Genomic DNA, 23,439 nt, shown 5'->3' on the forward strand with positions numbered 1-23,439 from the left:
AAACAAAACAGTAAATCAATAATATTGTGAAATATAACCATTCAAAATAATGTTATCTATAGTTATTTATTTTAAGATGGAATTTATTCCTGTGATGGCAAAGGTCCCATTTTTTTGTGGAATAAGTAATGCTTTTATTCAGGATTCTGTGATTAATTACTGTCGCTTTTGATGAGTTTAATTGTTGAATAAAAGTTTTATTTGTTTCTGGAAAAGAAATGACTGAAAAACTTTTGAACAATTATGTAAATATATATTTACAAATTGGAAACCTTTACAAATGAAAAAATTCAAATCACGAGTCAACACTATAAAAAAATCTTTAATAGGTCTATGTTAAAGGAAGACCAAGACGATTTTTAAGAAAACTTGAACAAAATACAATCTTTATTCTTTATGTACATTACATACAATGCAGTTCTTTAATAGGTTCTACACATTCATGAGAGCCACAGTGTAGTGCTGACATCTCAATGCGCCCTCGCTCAACAGCAGAGGGAGGCTCGCCGAGATGACAATTTCCAGGAGAGAGGAAAAGAAAAAAAGTCATTTCATCTCTGACACTGCAGAAGTGTACACCGAAAGCAAGAAAATGTATTTGGCATTGAGTGCGACAAAAATGTCTCCGGTTGTAAGTGTCGATCCTCTCGTGCATCCATGATATCATTTTTTCTTTTTCTTTTTTACTTTCTTCCTGGCACAAGGACAATGCTAGCTACAAAAGGCAAAGAAAGCCCTGGATTACAAATCATAAATCATAAACCAAATTGCTTTCACACCAGAAAAGGAACCAAGAGTGGAGAGAGAAAAAAAACTAATTCACAAATGGGCCAATCACAGAGAAGTAAAACATCCACTCTCTGGTGCGCCGTAAGAGCATCTCCCCATATGCACGCCTCCCTTCACAGGGGCAAAACTACAGCTAATACTGAGTTCAGGGAATTGAGATATGACACTTGGGAGGACACAATCAGCAGGGTCAAGCATATTGTTCTATCCCATGGTTCTTTGAGCCTTTGGTTTCTGCGTGGTTGAAGCCAAAATACAACAAATTTAAGAGCGATCCAATTACAGGACTTTTTTTTTTTTTGCAGGACAAACACTTCCTACTCATGCACAGGGACACAAACAATTCTAAAACAACTGCTGTTAAACTAACGCTGCACAAATAGAGACCAAGTTATACAGACGTATGATGGAAAAACTCGTGTGGAACTATATGGAAGACTATCATCCAACACTTTCATCGGTCCAAGATCTCAAACAATCCGGAAGCTCATACGGAATGAAGGGCACATACAAACATCTCTATGTCATCATAGAGAGAGACGGAACAAAAGACATGACATTCAATCAGGGCTCAAGTTCACCAAGAAATAATAATATTAACATTAATAATAAATAGTGAGGGGTCTCTTCTGTCTTCGGTGGTCCCAATAAGGCTCCTTTGTGTTGGTACCAGTCCGCTAAACAGTCTATGCAACACAGCAGTATGAACTGGACTACATTGAGTTTAGACAAAAGCAGCCACAACCTTAAGTAAACAGCAATCTAACACTTCAAAAATTCAATTCATCCATGTCTTCAGTTTGTCTAAGTGCAGCAAAGTGTTTCGCCAATCCGTTCGCTAACGGATATGAGTGTAATGACCGGTTATAAAGTACAAGGTGTTGCCATAAATTAATGTGCTACTAATATTTGCGTTCCAACACACACACACACACACACACACACACACATAGAGAGAGAATGGAAAACATTTCTTGTGTACTTAAATGTGTGCATTACAACTCAAATATATCGCTAGATTTCTTTTAAGAATTGTGCATGGAATCTATTTAAGAGTCAAAGAAAGAACTAATGTCATGGCAGCATCCAATAGCAGCAGCAGGTTTAGATGGAAGCCAGTATTCAAATCCAGTAATGAACGGACAATTCCTTCAAAAATCATCTAGAAGGCGCTCTGATCTTTGCACTTGGCCTTCACTGGCTAAGCGCATGTTTGTCCTTAAAAATGTGATTTTAAAATAGCAAGGCAGAAAGGAACCCATGATCACACAGTTCATAAATCAAATCCATCCCTTTATGATGTAAACTGCTTGGATTAAGCAATTTACAATATTTAATTTGGATTTATAATAATTTTGAAATGATAAAACAGAGCAGAAGTTTGTTTAAATAAAAAACAAAAAAAATCAAATCAGTTTGCAATTTGGCAGATATGCAAATTTAAACCTACTTCTGACACCTTTTTAAAATATAACAAAACAACAACCCTGGTACTCCAGAGTAGAAAACTATATTTCTGCATTTTAAGTCTCAGTGATGTTTAAGTGGCATTACATCTGTAAGAGGAAACACAGTAGGTGGGCATGGCACACCTAGGGTGGAAAAATGTAGAAAAATAACTTCTGTTTTTGGTGGGAGGAGTCTTGAGAGGTCTATAGAGGGTGTGGCCTAATGTATAGGGCGTGGCTACAGGGTGATGAGGTCGACAAGGTTACCCTTGGGTGGGGTCATATTGTCAGGGAAGAAATTGACGAGTGTGTCGAACAGCTGTGTGCGCTGGGCGTACGTCTGATCCACATCTGAAAAGCCTATGATGAAGAAAATGGAAAAAAAGATCAATATTAAGAATAAGAAAAGCACTAATAAATATATCTGAATAACTTGTACACTGATTTGCGCCAAAAACACCTTGTTTGGAGGACATTCGTGTTCATGAAATGTATCTGAACAAAGGACTCACCTAGAGGAATGAAGTCTGAGCTGGATTTGAACAGAGCAGAGGGCAAGAGCTGGAACTACAGAAAACAAACACAAAAAGCACATTTATTAATTTAGCCATTGTGAAAGATAACATTTACGTGACACTTTGCTTTATTTGAACTGAAATAAACTTTTAAAATGCATGTTAGTACACATACTGACTCAATACCAGAAGTTTATTGGCCTGTTTACACAACGGACAATAACTATAACAGTAAGGTATAGTACTAAAAACACTATATTGCCAAAAGTTTTGGGACATCTGCCTTTAGGCACATGAACTTTAATGACATCCCATTCTTAACCCATAGGCTTTAATAAAAAGCTGGCCAACCCTTTGCAACTATAACAGCTTCAACTCTTCTGGGAAAAGTTTCCAAAAGGTCCAGGGATGTGTTAACGGGAATTTTTGACCATTCTTCTAGAGGAGTATTTGTGAGGTCAGGCCCTGATGTTGGATGGGAAGGCCTGGCTCACAGTCTCCGCTCTAATTCATCCCAAAGTTGAAGTTCTATCGGGTTGAGGTCAGGACTCTGTGTAGGTCAGTCAAGTTCCTCCACACCAAACGATTTTCCATGCCTTTATGGACTTTGCTTTGTGCACAGTGCATTGATGCTCAGTCGTGTTGGAACAGGAAGGGGCCGTCCCCAAACTGTTCCCACAAAGTTGAGAGCCTAAAATTTTACAAAATGTATTGGTATGCTAAAGCATTAAAAGTTCTTTTCACTGGAACTAAGGGGCCAAGCCCAACCCTTGAAATACAACCCCACACCATAATCTCCCTCCACCAAACTTTACACTTGGCACAATGTAGTCAGGCAAATATTGTTCTCCTGGCAACCACCAATCCCAGAATCATCCATCGGATTGCCAGAAGAGAAGCATGATTTATCACGCCAAAGAACACGTCTCCACGAGTCCAGTGGCGGTGTGCTTTACACCACTGCATTATGCGGTCCATTACACTTGGTGATGTAAGGCTTGGATGAAGCTGCTCAGCCATGGAAACCCATTCCATGAAGCTCTTTACACGCTGTTCTTGAGCTAATCTGAAGGCTACACAAAGTTTCGAGGTCTGCAGCTGTTGACTCTGCAGAAAGATGATGACTTCTGCACTGTGTGCCTCAGCATACGCTGATCCCGCTCTGTGATTTTACCTGGCCTATGGACACAGGTGGCAACATTTCCTGAGCGTGACCCATTCTTTCACAAAGGTTTGTAGAAACAGCCTGCATGCCTAGGTGTTTGATTTTATACACCTGTGGCAATGGAAGTGATTGGAACACCTGAATTCCATCATTTGGAAGGGTGTCCTTATACTTTTGGCAATATATTTGTTAGATATAATAAAATATAATAAAATATAATGTTCTAAATATGTCTCCGGTAAATAGCAGAGTTCACACCACAACTAAACCAATAATGGGACTGAGAAACGATCACCTCCAGAACACTATTTTCCCTAGCCAAATAACGTTAAACACAGTGAGAGCCAATCAGAATCTATCCTGCTTCTAGAGCTTGAGCATTTAAAGTGGCGGATGGTAAATAAACAATGATATCTTCCACCGGTGTGGATGCTAATATAGTAATCAGTGTGAACTGGCATTTAAGCATTAAATGTAAAAAAAATGTTTTACTGCGTTCCTGACCTCTTTTGTCTCATCAGGGTCAGTGTGGTCCACTGTAAGAGACAAATCATTCTGTAGATATTTAAGTGCATTTAAGGGCTCGGTCTGAGCCTTCTCCTCAAACCTGCAAAAACAGAAAAGGCAAAAAGGATTACAATTAAAAATGCCCTAAGAATTCTGCAACCTCAAACTTGAACTAAATGAGAACAGAATTTTTCAAAGTACATTGGTTTAGTTGGCCACACGAGGGCACTAGGAGAGCAGAAATCTCATGCACTTATGGAAAAATACCACTGTAACTTAATCACTGACTGCAATGCTGCATGACACTGCAATTACATAATACAGCTTGGTCCTAATGGTTTACATTCAGATCAGACAGATCACAGCAGGATCAGAGCAAGTGCATGTACTGCATATCAACACTCAACACAAACTATTTAACATGGAACAGATATCTAAACACTTTGGCTAGTACCATTTGGAAACCAAGTGCATTTGACCGTTTTCTTTGGCTTCAAACAGAGAAAGACTAAAGACCAGACTACCCAATTCAGTAAATATTATTCTTAAGCACAATTTCTGACTAAGAGTTGTGAGGTCAGAATAACAAATATCTCAAGAGCCAGTGAGAAGCAGTTTGTGACGGGTGAAAGTTAAACACATAAAAGTAGGTTTGTACCTGTATTTGCGAATAAGGTATTTGCAGTGTCGAAGCAGATATTCTTTGGAAGGGCGGCACAGCTTTAAGGACCAGAAATCATCCAATCGCATTTTAGGAGAACTGGACTTCCCCGGGTTTCCACCGAAAAGGTAATGTACCTGTGTACCATATCATCATATCAAAACCCTGCTAACTGCTTTGATTAATTATTAAAATTATATAAAATTAATACAATTAAAAACTAAAGTACTAATATAATATATCAAAATAAACATTACTGTAGAAACCTTAGAGTTCAGTTAACAAAAGTGTTTGCAATTAATTTTAATTATTTAATATAAAGTGTTTCTGGGTAAAACAGAACATTCAACACATTTTTTTTTTTAATATTTATTATTATTAAGTACTCAGAAAGTAAATGGGGTCATTTTTGAGGCTACAGGCTAGCTGTGGTTGAAACCTACAAACTCTGGGTTATTAGGTCAGATCTTTAACCTGCAAATCCTAGACCACACCAACACAATCACATTTAGCATGGGTGTGGAAGTAAAATTATCTACCTTACCTTGTGCAACTCGTCGTAGACTAGCTGATGAGCAAAACGAGGACACGGTTCTTCTTCCTGTAGGGCCTTAGCGGGGTTTTCTTTCACTGTCTGGTCATTCTTATAAACACATGACCTGTACACAAACACACAGAGTTAGTCTTTCATATTAATCTGTGCATACTGTTCTTGCAAAGTGTACACACGCGCACCCACCCTAATCGAGTCAAACAAAATGACAGAAACCAGCACACCAGATCCAAAGGAAACACTGATAGACAAATTTTTCAGAAGCCGTAAGCCAACTTTTTCAATTAGTGTAAAGAACAAAGAGTTTTTATTCTTGGTTTAAGTGCAAGTACATTTAATACACACACACACAAAAGTGGCCAGGCCCACATGCAAGCAGAGAACATTCTGTTCCTGTTTGATGGTCACCAACTCCCTTTCTGAAGGTCAGGCCTTTGAAATCATATTATTCTGTTTAGCTTTATTCAATATATGTGAATGTGCGTACAAAAATATTTTGTTCTCAGCTTGTACGCACATGTGTGAATACATATACATATATACCGTATGATATATCAGGGTATATGCAGGAATCCTGAAGTTAATTTCAATACCTTTTTAAGACTTTTTAAAGACCTTCTCAAAATATTTTAAGACTCCATCGCACTTCAAGTTCTAATCGGCAACAAACCTTTAACTTAATAAACAGTTGTAGTCGAATGTAGACTTTAAATCTCTATCGTAGGCCAATTTCGTATCATTTATATTGCATATCTGTTTCGCAACATAAGGAGGGCGACACATTCCCTAACTGCGCATTTCGCAAAATACATGACGTCACCCGTAGACGGCGCGCACCAGGGATGGAAATTAACTTTTAAAGTCTACCACTCAATGTTTTTACAGCCACTTTTTTGTTTTTAACTGACAATGTGTAACTGCATGTGAAAATTAATACTACAAGCTCTACAATACTTAAGCAGTTTATTTAATCTCAAGTCTCAATGAAATACTGACATTTTCTCTTTCTCGCTTATACACACACAAAACATGAACTGATATACATTTCATTAAATAAGTAGGGCTCTGTGTGCTCTTTTTTTACCTGGATGAGGCATTTGGAAGATTTGCGGTCTTTTATGGCTTCCAGTTTTATGGTTTTTAGTCCCAACAAAGAAAGCGTGTTGATAACACACCGAGCAGAACATTGTCAGTAGGGATGCACCAAAATAAAAAATCTTGGCCGAAACCAAAGCCAAAAACCGGAAAATAAAATTCAAACTAAAATGTTTAACTCGACCTCACTCATGTGTTCATTAAATAATAATGTACAGGTCTACTGGCCTGCAGAGAAGGACAGAAACTGAATAATGTAATCAAATGTAAAATAACTGCATATTTAACTGTTTAAATGAAAGATTAATCCTTATTAAACATATAAAAGCTATTCAATCAAGAGCATTGTTTAATGTCAAACTAAATATAAGGACATCACTCAGGCAGCAGTAAAGGCCACTGCGCCTTTAAGAGCTGAGGCAGGGATATGCTCGTCTTTCTCGACTGTGCATACTATACAGTTCACTTGAGGCATATTCAGACTATGACTATGTCTGCTTGGATACTCATCAAGATGGACATGTTGACATACTTCTTGTGTGAGTTTGTCCGTTTAAGTGCAAGACTTGAAAGAGAACTCAATATTGGCGCGCTGTGAGACTCGCGCGCGCTCTCGGATGATGCACAGCGCCAGATCTTCCCTCAGCGCGCGCGAGTCTCACAGCGTGTCTTCACGCGAGTGATGACGGAGAAAACGACTGGTCATATGCGCACATACGGCAGCACTCACATGCATTGAACAAAGTTTACATAGAGGTGAAACAGCTCGGTAGGTGAAGCGAGTTTACCCGCCACAACTCAAAATCAGCCGCATTTGGCTGGTGGTGGTGCTAATTTCCACCCCTGGTGCGTGCGCTCCCAGCCGATCTCAGACTGAGCGCCCCGTTGTTTTTTAATACTTACGGGGATGAAAATAAATATATTCATAAATACGTTTTGGAGTCAAACTCTTTTGACAAAGCTTGAACAAAATTCTTTCAAAATTTAAGACTTTATAAAGCCGTGATAAGACTTTTTAATACTTTATAAGGGTCTTAAATTTCCCAAAATTGATTTATCACCTTTTAAGACTTTTCAAGACCCCGCGGATACCCTGTATATTGTGCTCATCATTCAATGCTGCCAGAACATACAATTCAGGAAGGAGAGAACATGTTGTTTTCTCATCATAACTGAAGATTTTCTTCCTTCCCAGTCGTGTATATGGTAATCTAAAACCTCAGGAATGAAGCGCCTGAAGGCACATTGTGGATTACCAATGCAGGCAGTCCTCAGGGCCACGGTGTACAAACACAGATCTAGTGTACTCATTAGCATTCAATGTGCAATGCTGTAAAGATGAAGAGCGTGTCCGAGAACTCACGCACCAGTTGTTGCGTGCAATGTCGTAGATCCAGAAGGAGTTGCGCACATTCTCCTCACGTTTGTCTTTGTCTTTGCTGAGTCCTGACAGAACGTGGATCTCATTGAGTTCCGGGTCGATGGTGGCGCGCTGAGTGAACCCGGTCATTGGTACTGCAACACAAACACAGACGGACTTAAAGCATTAAGAGATGGTCTAAAGTGGCTAAAGTGTCCTGATGTAGCAGCTTGGTATTGTCTAAATAACTAGCCAACTCAACAAATTTTCTACCAAGAGTATAAATTAACTTCTTAGCTCCAACTGGCAATGGTGAGCAAATTTATAAAATTGTTTGAATAAAGTTACATTTTGCATTATTTATTAGTCATATCAATTTAATAATAATGAAATATTTTTAAGAATGAATGCTAATCAATATTTAAAAATATGAATTATATAAAATATTAAAGTATTAAGGAAAATATAATCATTTACCATTTTATATTTCTATAAATATTGACCAAATGTTTTAATACTTTTTTAAACAACAATAAAAGGTATATTTGGCACCATTAATGTTTAAAAACATTTATCATTATGAAAGTATTAAGGCAAATATAATAATTTATTATTTTATATTTCTATAAATATTGCATTTGCGAGTGAATTTATCAAAGTTAAATTTCACATTATTTCTTTATAATATTAATATTATATTTATTAAATATTAAGCATTAATGTTTGTTAAGGTTTAAAAATGCAATATTATATTAATATAAAAGGAAATATCATTTATATTGTTAAATGATGAATTTGTTAACAATATAATTAATATTTCCATTAAATAGAAATATTGCACAGCTCTCTAGAATTCTCCATTCTGATTGGCAATTTCTGTATAATGATTGCTAAACTGTATAATTCACAAATGACCAAGGTAACCGATTTTCAACAAAATTAGTTTCACATCTCTTGTATCAATACACAGTCTCTATTCTCTTACATTTTGCTCAAGTTTCAAACCAAATCAATGCCATGCACATTTTCTTCTGCAAATAGTTGTGAAATACGCAGGATAATGTCACAGCAAAGCTTTACCATTTGAATGTCTAAATTGGCCTGCAATTCTAACGCATTTCCTCTTTTTTTAAATATACTCATAAGAAAACATCACCCCTGTTTGAAACTACCAAATAAATATATTTTTGGGTGAACTACTTCTTTAAGGTGTGGTTGTGAGCATACTGTTTGGGCTCACTGTTTCCTTCCTGGTAAACTGGTGTTCTGCTCAGTCTTATTTTGGTCTCTCTCTGCTGCCTTCTAGCTCGTTCTCTTTCTGTCACCCCCTGTCCTCGTCGCACACACATCTCTCTCTAACGCGATAACAGAGAGAACACAGAGGTCTTTTTATACTTTCTCACTGCGTCAAGTTGCCCATTGAGATTTTACACAATCTGTTTATGGGAACAGGAAGTGTGTCACAGGCCAGTGTCTGCACAATATCTCTCAGGCTTCACAGCGCTTGTACTCTTCCACTTTCTGTATCTCTCTTCTCTGTGAACTGGCTGTTTAATTTGGTATTTTCCACTGAGCTGGACACAATATCGTCCAGTAATTACTGATTAGAAAAAGTGAAGAAAAATTTGGAGGACATTATGTGGGTGTACAGACTTTATGACCTGTCAACTCATCGAATTCTTCTCCGTGATCAGAGATGTTTTACAATGCCTACTTTGTTAGAAGACTTGATTGTGTTTGCAAGTATCATTTGCATGCATCTAGCTGACGTCAGTGTGCATTAGGTGAGTTAATCACCACAAGTGCGTAGGCATGAAATATTTTCTAAGAAATCTGTTCTCCAGAAGTCAATCGAAGTTCTGAGAATTTCCTCAAATTGGTATTGTTAAACGCTGATTTGTGCCGATAGAGGGAGGACGCTGAGAAGACCTGCTTTCACTTTCAGAGGTTTTAGTATAATTTATATACTATTATATTATTTTATATTTTGAATGAGTTATGTTTAAAAAAATAATAATTTAAACTGTCTTCAACAAACTTATTTTAATTAGTTGCAAAGAAAACATTTATTTATACGTTTTATAAACTAATATATATTTTATTTCAATCATGGAAAACTATTTTTATCATTTTACTTTCAACAATAACAACACTGCTGTGTTTCTGCAAAAAAAGCCATTGGCTATCTCAAATTTACCTTGAAGAGAGGGGTTCATGCAGAAAAGTCCTTATAATATAATAGACACTTGGGTCACTAGAAACACTAGTAACTGCCTTGAAAAACAAGAATTGTGCCTGCTAGCTTGGCATGGCCAAAACCACTGCTATTTGCTCTATGTTTTTACATAACTAAAGTAGAACCAAGGGCTCCAAATATCTAGTCTACTAGAAAAAGCTCTTAATATTAAAATGTGTATTTTATGCAGAGTCTTCAGAGGTGAATATCTTGATGAGTGGCAGAACATGTGTTCTTTGTAGAGCAGCATGTTATAACCTTGTCTCCCTGCTCAGGACTTTGCTGCAATATTCACCAATCATCATGACAGTCCTCACGAGAAATGTTCATCATCATCCAGACCAACAGATCTGTGTCTATCAGTATCAGGAAGACAGATGATGTCAAGCTGATTGAACAGTAGGACTGCAATAGCTCACATGCTCACTTTTAGCTGCGCATAACAGGCCGCCACAGTGACATAATCCCCACCTGATTCAACTCTATTTCTGAACGTGATGTCACCTTCATGCTCAAGATTCCTGTACTCTCCTTATAAGGAGTTTCTTCACAGGGCGCAGCTTTGTAAGAGTTATTCTTACAGTACGACCAAAAAAATAAATTGTGTTACTAAGATAAATAAATACTTTTTACAAATTTTCAGTTTGCTAATGATATCATACCCATGCCTGAGTCCTTCTTGGTGCCATCTGAGATGATCTCCACATGATCACCGTCAACGTCGTAACTGAAGAAATCATTCAAGTAAGTCTTGGACCTCTGACCGCCGAAAACGTACAGGCAGCGATTTCTCTACGGCAGACAGAAACAAAAACGTCACATCAAAATCCCCCATAAATCTCCCTTTTTATATTGTATATTTTGTTAAAGTACTATAAAATTACTCATACAGTCATTCAAGATTTTGGACATTTGCCCAAAACTTGACGTTCAATGTAAAAAAATATATATATATTTTCAATGTGTAAAATATCTGAGTTGCAGATCAGAGCACTTTATGGGTCGTTACTAAGGAGACGAACCGTATGGAAGAGCATGCAGTGTCCGATGCGGGACTGAATGTCCTCAGGCCCTGCGTTACACGAGTCTTCTCTAAGCAAACTCCAGCTGCCAGCTTGACAGTGATATGCGTAAAGCCCACTGAACTGAGGTTCTGATGTCCTTCCGTCATCCACGCTGCCGTTACACGTCAGAATCCGACCACCAAAAGTGTAGATCATGTGCTTCTCAGAGTCCATGCACATCTGACAGAGAGAGAGAGAGAGAGAGAGAGAGAGAGAGAGAGAGAGATAGAAAGAGAAAGAGAAAGAAAGACAGAAGCTTTGTTAAACTTTCTGAGAGATCCTGAACTATTCATCATAAATCTGTAAAAGGGAGACTCCTGGTGGTATGCGGGCATAAATCCTGAATTATTTAGTGTCATTTAAATATGCATACCTGGTGGTCAAACACGAGTTTGGGTCCTCCATCAGCGGATGTGTCCTCGCTGAGGAGGGTCCATGTGTTGGCATCAATGTCATAGCAGTAGAAGTCACTTTTCAGGGACTTGCTGTTTCTGACAGAGGAGTCCAGATAACGGCCCAGCGTATAGATCTGCCTCCGCTGAGAGTCGATGCACATCTTGTGGCATGAACGTGCACTGGGGCCGTTCTAAAGGAAATACGTTAGGAAACTTTAGCGTTTTCATCTCTTAAAGACAATTCACACCACACAGACAAACACCAACAAGCAAGATGACAGTTGGGTTTAGAATAATGAAAAATAACTCAATATGTTTATACTGCCCCAAAGAAGAGTGATTTAACATGGCTGAATACAAACCCGCCCAACGCATACAGTGGTTCTACAATCATTTTATGAAGAGACGAGAATAGTTTTGGTGCAAAAAAAACTAAATAATGCCTTAGATATAGCTGATTTCAAAACACCAACTGTTATGAATCAGCGTATCGATTCATAATTCGAATTGCCAAAGTCACGTGATTTCAGTGGTTTAGGGGTTTGACACACGATCCGAATCATGAATCGATATGCTGATTCATAAAGCTCCGATTCTTCAGGAAGAAGTGTTTTGAAATAGGCCATCATTATATAAGTCGTCATTTAGGGTTTTTTTGCACACAAAAACTATTCTCGTTGCTTCATAAAATTATTGTAGAGCCACTGTAGTGAGATGGGCTTTGTATCGACGTCTTTAGTGCCTTTTAAGGGTCTTGAGAGAGGAAATGACATTGGTGTCAATGAAGGTCTTTCTGAGCCATCGGATTTCAACACAAATATCTTCATTTGTGTTCAGAAGATGAACGGGGGTCTTACAGGTGTCGAACGACATGAGGGTAAGTAATTAATGAGATCATTTTAATTTGTGTGAACTAACCCTTTAAATTCTAGGATAACGTGAGAAATTAGTTACGTAAAAAATTATATAAAAGTACAATTTTTAGATGGATATAAATTCTGATGAAAAATCTATACACATTGCATTGGTATTTTTCATTGTCTGTAGGCTATAGCTGTTTGAAAGCAATGGTCTACTTTTGCGAAATCATTTATTTTAGGTTTACCAACCCCTTAAGGCAAACTGAAGTTGGCTGTCACATATTAGTTAGGCAGGCCCTTCCTGGTTTAATGTGCGGTTCTTAGTCATAAGTTGGAGAGTGTACTAAACATCAAGCATAGAGCCAAAGAGACCATTTCTATTAAAACCTCTATTAGCATTGCAGCCATCAATCTACATACTTTCCATTACAATAATTTACTTCACTTGCTTGTCCACAAACTATTCCAACTATGAGTCAATACCCAACCCCATTCTAAGTAACCTACAGATGAATGAGTACGCATCCATCAATGGACTTTCCACAGAAAAAGTATGTGAAACTTAATGACATAAAGGAAACATCTAGGGTATTTTTGTGCCATTCAGCTGACTCATAATTGAAACAAAAAAATCCTCTTTCACTTTCTCTTACCTCTTTCTCTGTATCCCTGGATATGCAGGCCCATTGGTTCTCCTTTACACTGTATGCCCAGAAATCAGCCAAGTCCTGCGTTCCATCCCAGCCACCAAACAGATATACAGTTTCTGTGGAACAAGGGTAATTCAATATGAAACCGAAGGATAAAAACTTATGGAATTTTTTAGGCTGTTATAAATCATAATATTCAAGAAGCAGCTGTGAGCTGAGGTTGAAAGGCTGATGTCGCCATGGTAATAAGCAGAGAAATTTGTTTGAGCTATTAAGCATCAGCTGATCTGTAGAGTGGGTTACTCAAGGTCAGTCTGAACATACGGGGCCACATGAGGGCTGTGGGATTGATTGTTCCTCTAACAACAAGCTCACAAATTCACAAGCGCATTTAAAACAGCCCTAACTCACAACTACTTAGCAGGCATTCCATTACAAGCAAGACTGGACAAGCTAAATAGCACTGCAATAAGCACCCAATCAGAAACTGACGTAAGATGTACCTGTCTGAACATCAATGACCATTTGATGACCTCCTCGCATCCCTGGCCTGTTATCATCCCCATCGCCTAATCAGAGAAAACAAGAAAGAATGGAAGTGAATGAAGAGTTGTGTGCCAGGAACAAGACAGTAAAAGAGCAAGAACATGGAAGATATATTGAATATCAATACACCCCTTAAATCATTTGATACAGCAGACATCGATTCCCTAGAGTCCAGCGTTCAGATTCAGAGCAAGAGGCTGCCACTTGTGTGTTCAGTAGCCTGCTGTCATACCTTTGTTACATTTGGGGATGATCTGACTCCAGCGGGGCTTATAATCCTGCTGGCTGATGTACTGATTAAACAAACCATCTGGAAGAGAACAGATAAAAAGCACTTTAATTTGTTAATGTATGCTCCCTGCGAGGGGAAACAAGCATACATTAGGTTCTAATTACCTTAATTCTCACTTTGACCACTATAACAAATGTGTAATAACACAAAACACTGTTGCAAACAACTTGTTAAGTGTGTAAAATTTTCTCCAATCCCATCCTAACAAAAAATTTTAAACACTGTTTGGTCTTGTCCAGCCTGACACATTTTCATTGGACAGGACCAATTACTTGAACTTGAGGAGGGACTATTTGTTTTGTCAGTAGAGTAAATTTAAACATGGTAACATGTTAACGCGATAATTTTCAGCAAAGCGACTTAAAATTTCAGTCATACAATAATTATTTAGATCAAATATTAAACCTTGACATTAACTGTATCATGAACAAAAGAACATAGGCATAAAGGACTGATGAGTGGCCATATTGAGTGTTGCACTTTCTTCCATTCAATGTAATACCTGTGAATGGTTTCTGTGAAATATAAGTATAATCTATGCTCCAAGTCATTTACTATCAATGGAAGTTGATGATTACACTCGAAATTAGTGACAGGGAGACTAGAAAACAAGAGCACAGCGATTCACAATCACAACCTCCAACTATTAAGATCACAGTCATTTTTCAAATAAAAATAATAAAATGTTACCTTAAATGTAAAAAAAAAAAAAAAAAAAAAAAATGTCATGCCCTTACCCTACCTTCTTGCTAAATACTTACATGAGATTCTACGTACACATATTCATCGAATCTAATCATAGCCAGGTGAACTTTTAAAGTTACATTACTGACATTTGACCACCATTGTTATGGAAAGTACAGCTCTCAACTGTTTGTGTGAAACCACCCACAGTTTTGTCAAAGAGTAAGTTTGACCAACTGTGATTATTTATGACTCATTACATTTACAGTACATGTATGCATTTGGCATACACTTTTATCCAAAGCGACTCTGCATTCAAGTTAAGCTTTTTATCAGTTTATACATTTCCTATTATACATTTCCTAAGTAATGCTGCATTTTATTGAAATGTTAAAATATTTTGGTTTATGCACCTTTCAGTCAATACAATTTGCAAATATAAGTTTAGGTGGGAGTATGTGAAAAACAATACATTTCAAAAGAGTACGAGGAACAGTCGTTTTCATTTTACATTTAAATTCTTAAATTCACAAAACAATGACAAAACATTTGCCATGCAACATGATTATAATCCAGAACCATTCTGTTCCCTACAGTGAACCAACATGCCCACATTCCCTTTTTAATGAATGTGGCACATATCCATATGATGAAACACTGGGTGAGGTACCTCTCACGGCTTTGTCTATGAGCTCCTCGCAGGCGTCAAAGTCTCCTCTGAGGACCAGCCGCTCGTGAAGGTGTGTGAGCATGGGGTGCTCCAGAGCAATCCGTGTTTTCTTCTGTAGAGACTCGAAGGCTTCTGTGTAGTTGTGTTGCCGGAAGTGTTTCAGGCACAGGCGGATGGCCTCCTGTTCACGGTACTGTTAAAAAAACAAAAACACTGTAACATCCCTTCAAACCATGATTAACATTGCGTAAAACTGCCTGTGCAAATGGTGTGCAAGTGGTCCTCACTGGAACAGCTTGTTAATGATTATAGCATAAAAAGACAATGATGCCGATTACTGAAATAAAGCTTACAAAAAACAGGAAATATTGAATACTTTAATTAACATGCTTTGTGACTTGGGTCTGATTATCTTTAGGTAGACCATGCAACTTTAGCTATACCCTTAAAAGGTTAGTTGACCCAAAAATGAAAATTCTCTCATTAATTACTCCCCCTAATGTCGTTCAACACCCGTAAGACTACGGGTGTCTAACCACAAATATGACGGTTCGGTATGTACCTCGGTTTTGAAGGCACCAAACAGTTTTACAAAATCGCTTTTTGTTTTAAAACATTTTATTCAACAGTGGTATATATACTGAAAAAAGTGTGTCTGCCCTTAAATTTATTTAATTGAACTAAGTTTCTTAAAGATAATGCTGTAAACCATATAGGGAGTCCTTACTTTTTACATAGTAGTCCTTACTAGGCTACACATTGTAATATTAAAAGTTAACAACAGAGCCCAACTATTAGCCTCAATTCAGTTATTTATTTTTAGATATAATAATAAATACTCATAAGCTTAACATGTGGCAGTTTTTGTATTAACTTCTAAATCTAATTATATATATTGTTTTTTCTCCAATTTGTTGTTGAAATATAATTTAAACACGGCTGTCAAATCATGACATATTTAAACATGCATTAAATAAACAAGACATTAAGTAGAATATAATTAATATATAGGCTAATATAGTGCATATGAACTAACAGCTGTGGGGTGGACACTGAATGACTTGCCTGAGGTAAATGTGATAGGGACATTGTTCTCAAGCTGTTGTCTTTCCGCGGTTGAAAGACAGATAGACAGCGATTACACAACATATTATACATTTCAGTAAGTTGTAAAGCATCCTCAACATACCTTAAGAGATATTAATTCATGTTTATTCTTTAGGAACAGACGATCACTTGCACGCCACCGCTGTTTGAACTGACGCGTACTATACTGTGATCAGTCACATCGCATTAAAGAGTGTCAAAACAGCATTTATCGTTTGAATTTTGTGATGAAATGGACTGAATACCTAATACCTATGTTCGCGACTTTGCGCGAACTCCAGCACAGCGCTTTAACAGCCAGAAAAACAAGAAATATCAATGCTTTACAATGGACTTTTAGACAGCTAAAAGGCAATTTAACAGTTCAATAAAATACCTTACTCAGTTAAACCCCATCAGCTTTTACAAGATTTCAAATTCCTCATTTCTCACCATCTCCAGAAAAGCCAAGTCAATATTGATTCTCATTTTATTGTGAGCTGTGTCATGTTTTCTTTTTGCCAGCAGACTGCCCTCTGTTCAGATTTTTTTCAAACTGCCGACCTTACTGTCGAACAACTCACCTTACTGTACCAATTAAGGCAGGGCTGGACAACGTCTGGATCTTCAATGCCATGTAACTCAATATACCAGATGCTGAAGTTAAAGCTGGGCCCCCATGACATCAGAGGCACTGTCCACAACAAAATACATACAGACAGCATCAAAAGAGGACATTCAGGCATATGCTGACAGACATGTGCTGGGAAAAAAAACTATTATTTAATCTTTCAATGTCTGAAAAAATCTTGTCAAAAGAGTTCACATAAGCATTCACATAAGCCCTTGTTTGTTCCGTCAAAGACTTGCAGAGTCATTCAATCACTCATTTAACTCATTGCCTTCTTCTGAAATCATGTGATGACTAATCTTTCCCCTAAATGTGCCAGCATGAGTTCACCATTCCTTTAGCCGCTTTAGCTGTAAACACTCACCTATTTTAATGAACCTGCAGGGAAACATCTGCTCATCGATCTTGTGCTTCAGCGTGAATGTCTCCTTGTTGAAGTCATTCTTAAGGCCACTAGGATTAGATGAGAAAGACAGTGGATGATCTCATAAGATCACAAGAAGCCACTTTCTCCAACATTACTTACATCATAAGAGACACTATGGGCCTTTTGATAAAATGTTTGTGTTTCTGGAGCCCCATTACTAACTGACGTGTATTTATCTGGTCACCCACTCTAAAGATGGACTAAAAGCTGTGAGGCTTTTATCTGACACAAAGATTAGCCTGTGTAAGTAGATTGTAATCACAAATGTCCATTTTCCACCCACACTCACCTAGACAAGAGTTCCGTCATGTTTTCTTCACTCATGCCTCCGAACACCTTGAATTTCTTCAGGTTGCACACGTGGGTTTTCTCATATTTGCCATAGGTGATGCTTAGAACAATAGCTGGTCTCTCCAGTTTTAAGATCAAGTACTGAGTAGCAGAAAAATAAATTGTTATACTAAAGCAATTCCAAACCAAAATGTTTTAGCTATGACAGCTCAGAAACATTAATTTGCAGTCTCACATAGCCAGACCTTCAGACTGGAGGCAGAATGTCTGGACTCTATCACAGCTTTCATTGGTCAAGGACCGCCCAAGAGGACGTTTGACTGGCATATACTATAACCAATCACAGTTCGATTGTTCTGCGTCATGTTTAGGGGCGTGAAAATGTTGTTGTCCTTGGAATAACAGACCGGCGTGCATCTAAAATATATTAATTTTAAAAGTTTACTGCAACAATGGAGCCGCGAACCTTGCATACTTTTAAAAACCTAGTGTTTGAAACTCCTTAAGCGTTTCCATATTAACTGTGCCATATGCATTAGAAGTTTAGCCAACAGTAGGTGTGACGTCTGAGGTTTAGACTAAATCATTTTTAACATTGATAACTGTACACAGAAAAAATTAAAACAATCTTTGGTGACAACCTTTTCTACGAAATGCAATTTTAGACCCATTTCTACTATCATACACACGTTTTTTATGTTCTAATAGTTGCTCCAGATTTGACATCAAGGATGTTTCGTAATGAAAGCAATTAAGCATATTAGAATGATTTCTGAATGCTTTTTGAGCTTGTCAATATCCATCACTTTCCCTTTTAGGTGGAAAATTTCATAAAGAAGAACTGAGAAGCCAGAACATTCTTCTAAACATGTTCCTCAGAAGAAATAAATAACTACTAACACATTGCATGCTTACCTCATTTTCTTATTAATGACGGCATAAAATCAAAAGCAACAAGGAAAATTACAGTACTTAATTCATATCAATCTCTAAATCAAAATACTCCCCTCTCTCTCTCTTGCAGTGGCTCATCTCTGATAATGTGTTTCTCAGCATAAGGACAGGACAAACTGTCACTCACGACATCAATACACAATTCATTCATCTCATCAACTCACAGTGGACAAAATCAAGTTCCTCCCACATTTTTTTAAACTTCCGTTTAATGCTGACTTTAACACATTACAGTATCTGAAGCTTTTCCGTTGAAATTACAGAATACAAGGAAGTTCTGTTTTTGTGGCAGTTTTTTATATACTTGATGGCCAGTGACCCTGAGCAATAACACTGTCTTCAGGTGCAGGTGAACAGGAGGGACTCTAATCCTCATGTTGCCCTCAGGAAAATAATTCAATCAACTGTAGACATAAATGAGAGAAAAGCCCACAATCACGGCTTGTAATGTATTGCTCAGACCAAACACACCTTGCATAGACAACCTACAAATAAATAGGCTACTGCCACTGAACATGAGAATGGCGAGAAAAATTTCACATAGATTGAGATATTCCATCCACCACCGGTGAAGTTAGACAGCACTAAACTTGGTAAAAATGGTTCAGACCATTTAAAGGGGTGACAAACTGAGAAATCAACTTTCCCTTGAGCCTTTGATATATAAAAGGTCATGGTAACATAAGAATATCCTGTTAGTTTCAGAGCTGAAAAAGTCCTTGTTAGTCAAAGAAAAGCTTTTATAGACACCAAACGAGAGCTCTCAAATATATACTGATCAATGACGTAATAGAACAGGAAAACCTGCCTCTTCAGATAAATATGTACGGCTGCTTCTGTAGCCCCGCCTATTAACTCGTGGAGCTAAACTGAATGTGCTACAGAGCAATAAACATGCCGAAAATGGCAAGTTATTTTGCTATGCCTGGTTGTGGAAGAACACAGTCGCTGCAAAAGCTTCTAATATTAGAAATGAGTGGTTGAACTTTATTTTTAATGAAGTTCCATATCACATTTGTTCACAGCGGAATTGTTTGCAAACAAGACGCAGGTCGACACTGGATTTACAGACTAATTGAGATTAAAACACAATGCTGTACCTTCTATATTGGATCCGACAGGAATGGTGCAACACACTTATAGGGCCCTACAATTTCCGCAATCACAGAATCGCGGAATTGGCATATAAACGCGGAATCTGCATACTAAGGCAAAAAAAGGCTGCATACTAGTGTTAACACAGATTTTCCTGGAATTTTACATATTTGTAATGAAATTCTGTTTTGTGTGGGAGGAGAACGTATGTCTGAGGAAAATGCAGACGGGGGAAGCAAATCTTCGCGACACAACCCCTCCCGTCATTTCAGCTCCCCCTTCAAAACAATGAAAGTATGGCGAAGTTAGTCTCCACGGCTCTGCTTTCGTCAGCAAAAAAAAAGTTAAGAAACTCAATGCTAACGGCGGTTTCACACTGCATGCGCAGGCAGCGCAGAAGATTTTAAACAAATATTTAATTATTTTCTTATATTCTTAAGATTACCATTATTTACTTATAATCATTTAAATGTTTTACAGGCTTTCACTGATGGAAAATAAACACACATGCTTATGAAATGGATGTTTGAGCATTTATTATTTTAAAATGTAGGCTATATATATCTGGAATGCACTACAGTATTTAAAATAGCATGTATGCAGTAGTTATACTCTCAATTTAATGTACAGAGGAAACTATAGAAAAAGATTAGTGTGTCGCACTCACAACAAGACACGCAAAAGGGGGTGTGGCGCCACGCCTGTTGCGCGTCTTGTTGTGGTGTGACACACACTAATCTTTTTTTTTAAAAATATCACAGGTTTAAAAGCGGTTTACCATTGAACTGCGGGAATTTCTTGATTTTCAACCGCGGTAAGAAAAAATCCATACCGTCCCAGCCCTAGCAAAAGCCAGATCATGACACCTTTAAACAATGGATGAGACATTGATTGAAATTTCTTGAAGTGATTTACAACATGTAGAGTGGTCAAATGCAGCACTATTTATGAAAAAAAGGATAATGACATTTCAAAGTTCTGAACTCTGAAGGGTTACTGTATTTGTTTTAAGTGAAAGGTCGAGAGTGGAAGGACACAAAGAAAACAAGCCTTTGAGGTTAAAAGTTGAGTGCGCGTGCTACTATACCCGCCAACACGCACTTTCGATTTCTTTATTGCTTAACCACAAGTCTGTCTGCGCTACATGGTCTGTGCCACAAGGCCAACAAAAAGAGGAGGCTTCCTCTTTCCAAAAAAAGATGAAAGGAACAGTGTCAATGAATGAAAATTTCAACATAACCAGGCATAAGATAAACAGCTTTGAACATGGTGAGCAGCATGTCTCTAAAGTCAAACACCTATTCTCATTAAGGCAGACACCTTTTGAAAATAATTGTATTATTAGTACTATTATTATATATTTAATATATTTGTATTATTTCTACTTTTGAAATCTTATCTTTTATAGTGTAGTACTTTAAGTGTAAAAATGTCACCTTATAAATAAAATGTATATTATTATTACTATAATGATGAATGTCCATCATGTAAGTGAACCTGAATTTTTTAATAGAATAACTTATCCAGCATCAGGCATAATATTTAATATTTTTGGATTAAAATATCTAAAGACGAATAGAACAATTTATTTTGTTTTATACATTATTCCAAATATTTCTACGAATGTTCAAATCCAGAAAAATAAGCAATTTTAACCAGGATGTGTTGCCTATTAGGGGTGTAACGGCTCCGCCTCTGTTTTCAATAAGTGACCTCAAACTGCAAAAAACTACATATTGTGGCTTTAACACTTAAAGAGAGGAGCAGAATTTACCTGTGGAGGGTAGTTGCTCTCAGATGACCACCTGGAAGACTGATCATTAGGTTTGTCCACTAAAATATTCCTGCAAGCAAACATTTGAAAGCTGATAAGTTAAACAATACATTGAGTCTTGGGGTGTAAGTGCAAAATAATGGACCTGTCACTTTTTCTATGCAATGTGTTAATTTGTTGTTTACTTTTCAAATGTTAATTTTTTTTTTAGTTCTAAGCACATCTGTTTTATTTGTCCTGATTATTTTTTTATTTCACGAGTAAACAAGATGAGATAAGTTAATATTACAACTTGTTACTTGCATTCATTTGGGATTTATTGCAGTACTGGTTAAAGTTCACATGGGTAAGGTACTTTGTACTGTGTGTGTGGAAGACTGTGTTCGTCCGTCATGACTGAAGACCCTTTTTGACAGAGGAAAACCCCTGCAATTCCCACACAGTGCTGCTTGCTGGATAAAGTTCATAAAGCATATAAACTTGATATGAGCAAAAACAAAGGGTACACAGACATGTGTAACAAGAAGATATGCTACACCACTGACCGCTAATGCACGGATGCATGTTTATGACAGCTTACAGCACATCTCTAACACATAGATTACAAAAAGACGTAAATTAGTAATATGATACATTTTACAGTACACAATTTGCATGATATTATGTTACACTGTAATAACCAACCAAGACATTGGCTATTTGACAACTCTGCGAATTCATACACTGTCTAGATAGACAGCTTTCTGGGTTTCGAAACTCTGACACTTGATAGATAGCAAGAAATAATGCCATATTCCGTAGAAATACTTACATCTACTAGATTAACAATGACCCAAACATATTAAAGTGAATAACAAATGAGGGGATAAAAATAGTCTGTAACTCTCAGTGTCATATTCCCACAATTTAGCATTAGCCACCAATGCACCTTTCTGCATTATAATTAATAAGTACTTCAACTTGTAAGTAAATAAAAATTAAACGGCTTCCCGCGATTTGTGGTTTGTTTACTTCTACATAACAGATCACTGGTAAACTAGCCATGCAGCTAACCGGCTACATACTGCAGTTCTGATTAATATTTTAAGGACAAATAATAAATACTACGCAGCAAGACACCTGCCCTATTCCTAAAAGAGCATTACAATCTGAACAAAGACATGCACAATAAAACACATGTGGCTGTCTTTAAGGCGTGTTTTTGTAGAATATGAGCTGCTTCATACTAGCCTAGCCTAGCATGCTATCATGACTGTCACATCTGCACATTTCCAAACATTTAGAGCCGTTAGCGCACTTAAGCGCATATAAATGAGCGTTAATGTTTAACGTTACGTTTTCAGAATTCGTTTGTTGTGTTGTTTGCAGTTTATACATTTGCGTCTGTTTAATGTACCCGTCTGCTGTAGCCCGGCCCGTTTGTTAGGTAAAGCAATGGATTTTACTAAAATTACAGAGTTATGAACTGTGTTTGCATGTTTAAGAGCATATATACAGTCTCAACGTGAGTATTTAATTTGCGTTACTCACTCGGGTAAATATGTAGAGGAGTACGAGCTCCATTTATAAACACTGTAGGAGAGCACTCTGCTGTCAGGAGCCACCGCCATCTTGATGCACGAACGATACGCGCGCACGCGCGCGCACACACATTCGCACATACACACACACACACACACGCAAACACACAC

At 37.4% G+C, this 23,439-nt stretch overlaps 1 protein-coding gene across 1 annotated transcript; it reads right to left on the reverse strand.

The window, feature by feature from the left end:
• Positions 1–365: 365 nt before the first annotated feature.
• Positions 366–23,439, reverse strand: mkln1 (muskelin 1, intracellular mediator containing kelch motifs). Its single transcript, XM_067427092.1, has 18 exons — positions 23,279–23,439; positions 21,749–21,818; positions 17,924–18,066; positions 17,572–17,660; positions 17,161–17,270; positions 15,491–15,683; positions 14,077–14,154; positions 13,802–13,867; positions 13,302–13,414; positions 11,767–11,979; positions 11,352–11,573; positions 10,992–11,121; positions 8,101–8,248; positions 5,630–5,744; positions 5,083–5,222; positions 4,422–4,524; positions 2,750–2,804; positions 366–2,597 (listed from the first exon to the last, which is right to left on the reverse strand). The coding sequence occupies exons 1-18, from the start codon at positions 23,407–23,409 to the stop codon at positions 2,476–2,478; spliced, it is 2,241 nt and encodes a 746-aa protein (XP_067283193.1). The 5' UTR covers positions 23,410–23,439; the 3' UTR covers positions 366–2,475.

This window comes from Pseudorasbora parva, chromosome 20 (genome assembly GCF_024679245.1).
Source record: "Pseudorasbora parva isolate DD20220531a chromosome 20, ASM2467924v1, whole genome shotgun sequence".
In the NCBI taxonomy this organism is placed as follows: domain Eukaryota; kingdom Metazoa; phylum Chordata; class Actinopteri; order Cypriniformes; family Gobionidae; genus Pseudorasbora; species Pseudorasbora parva.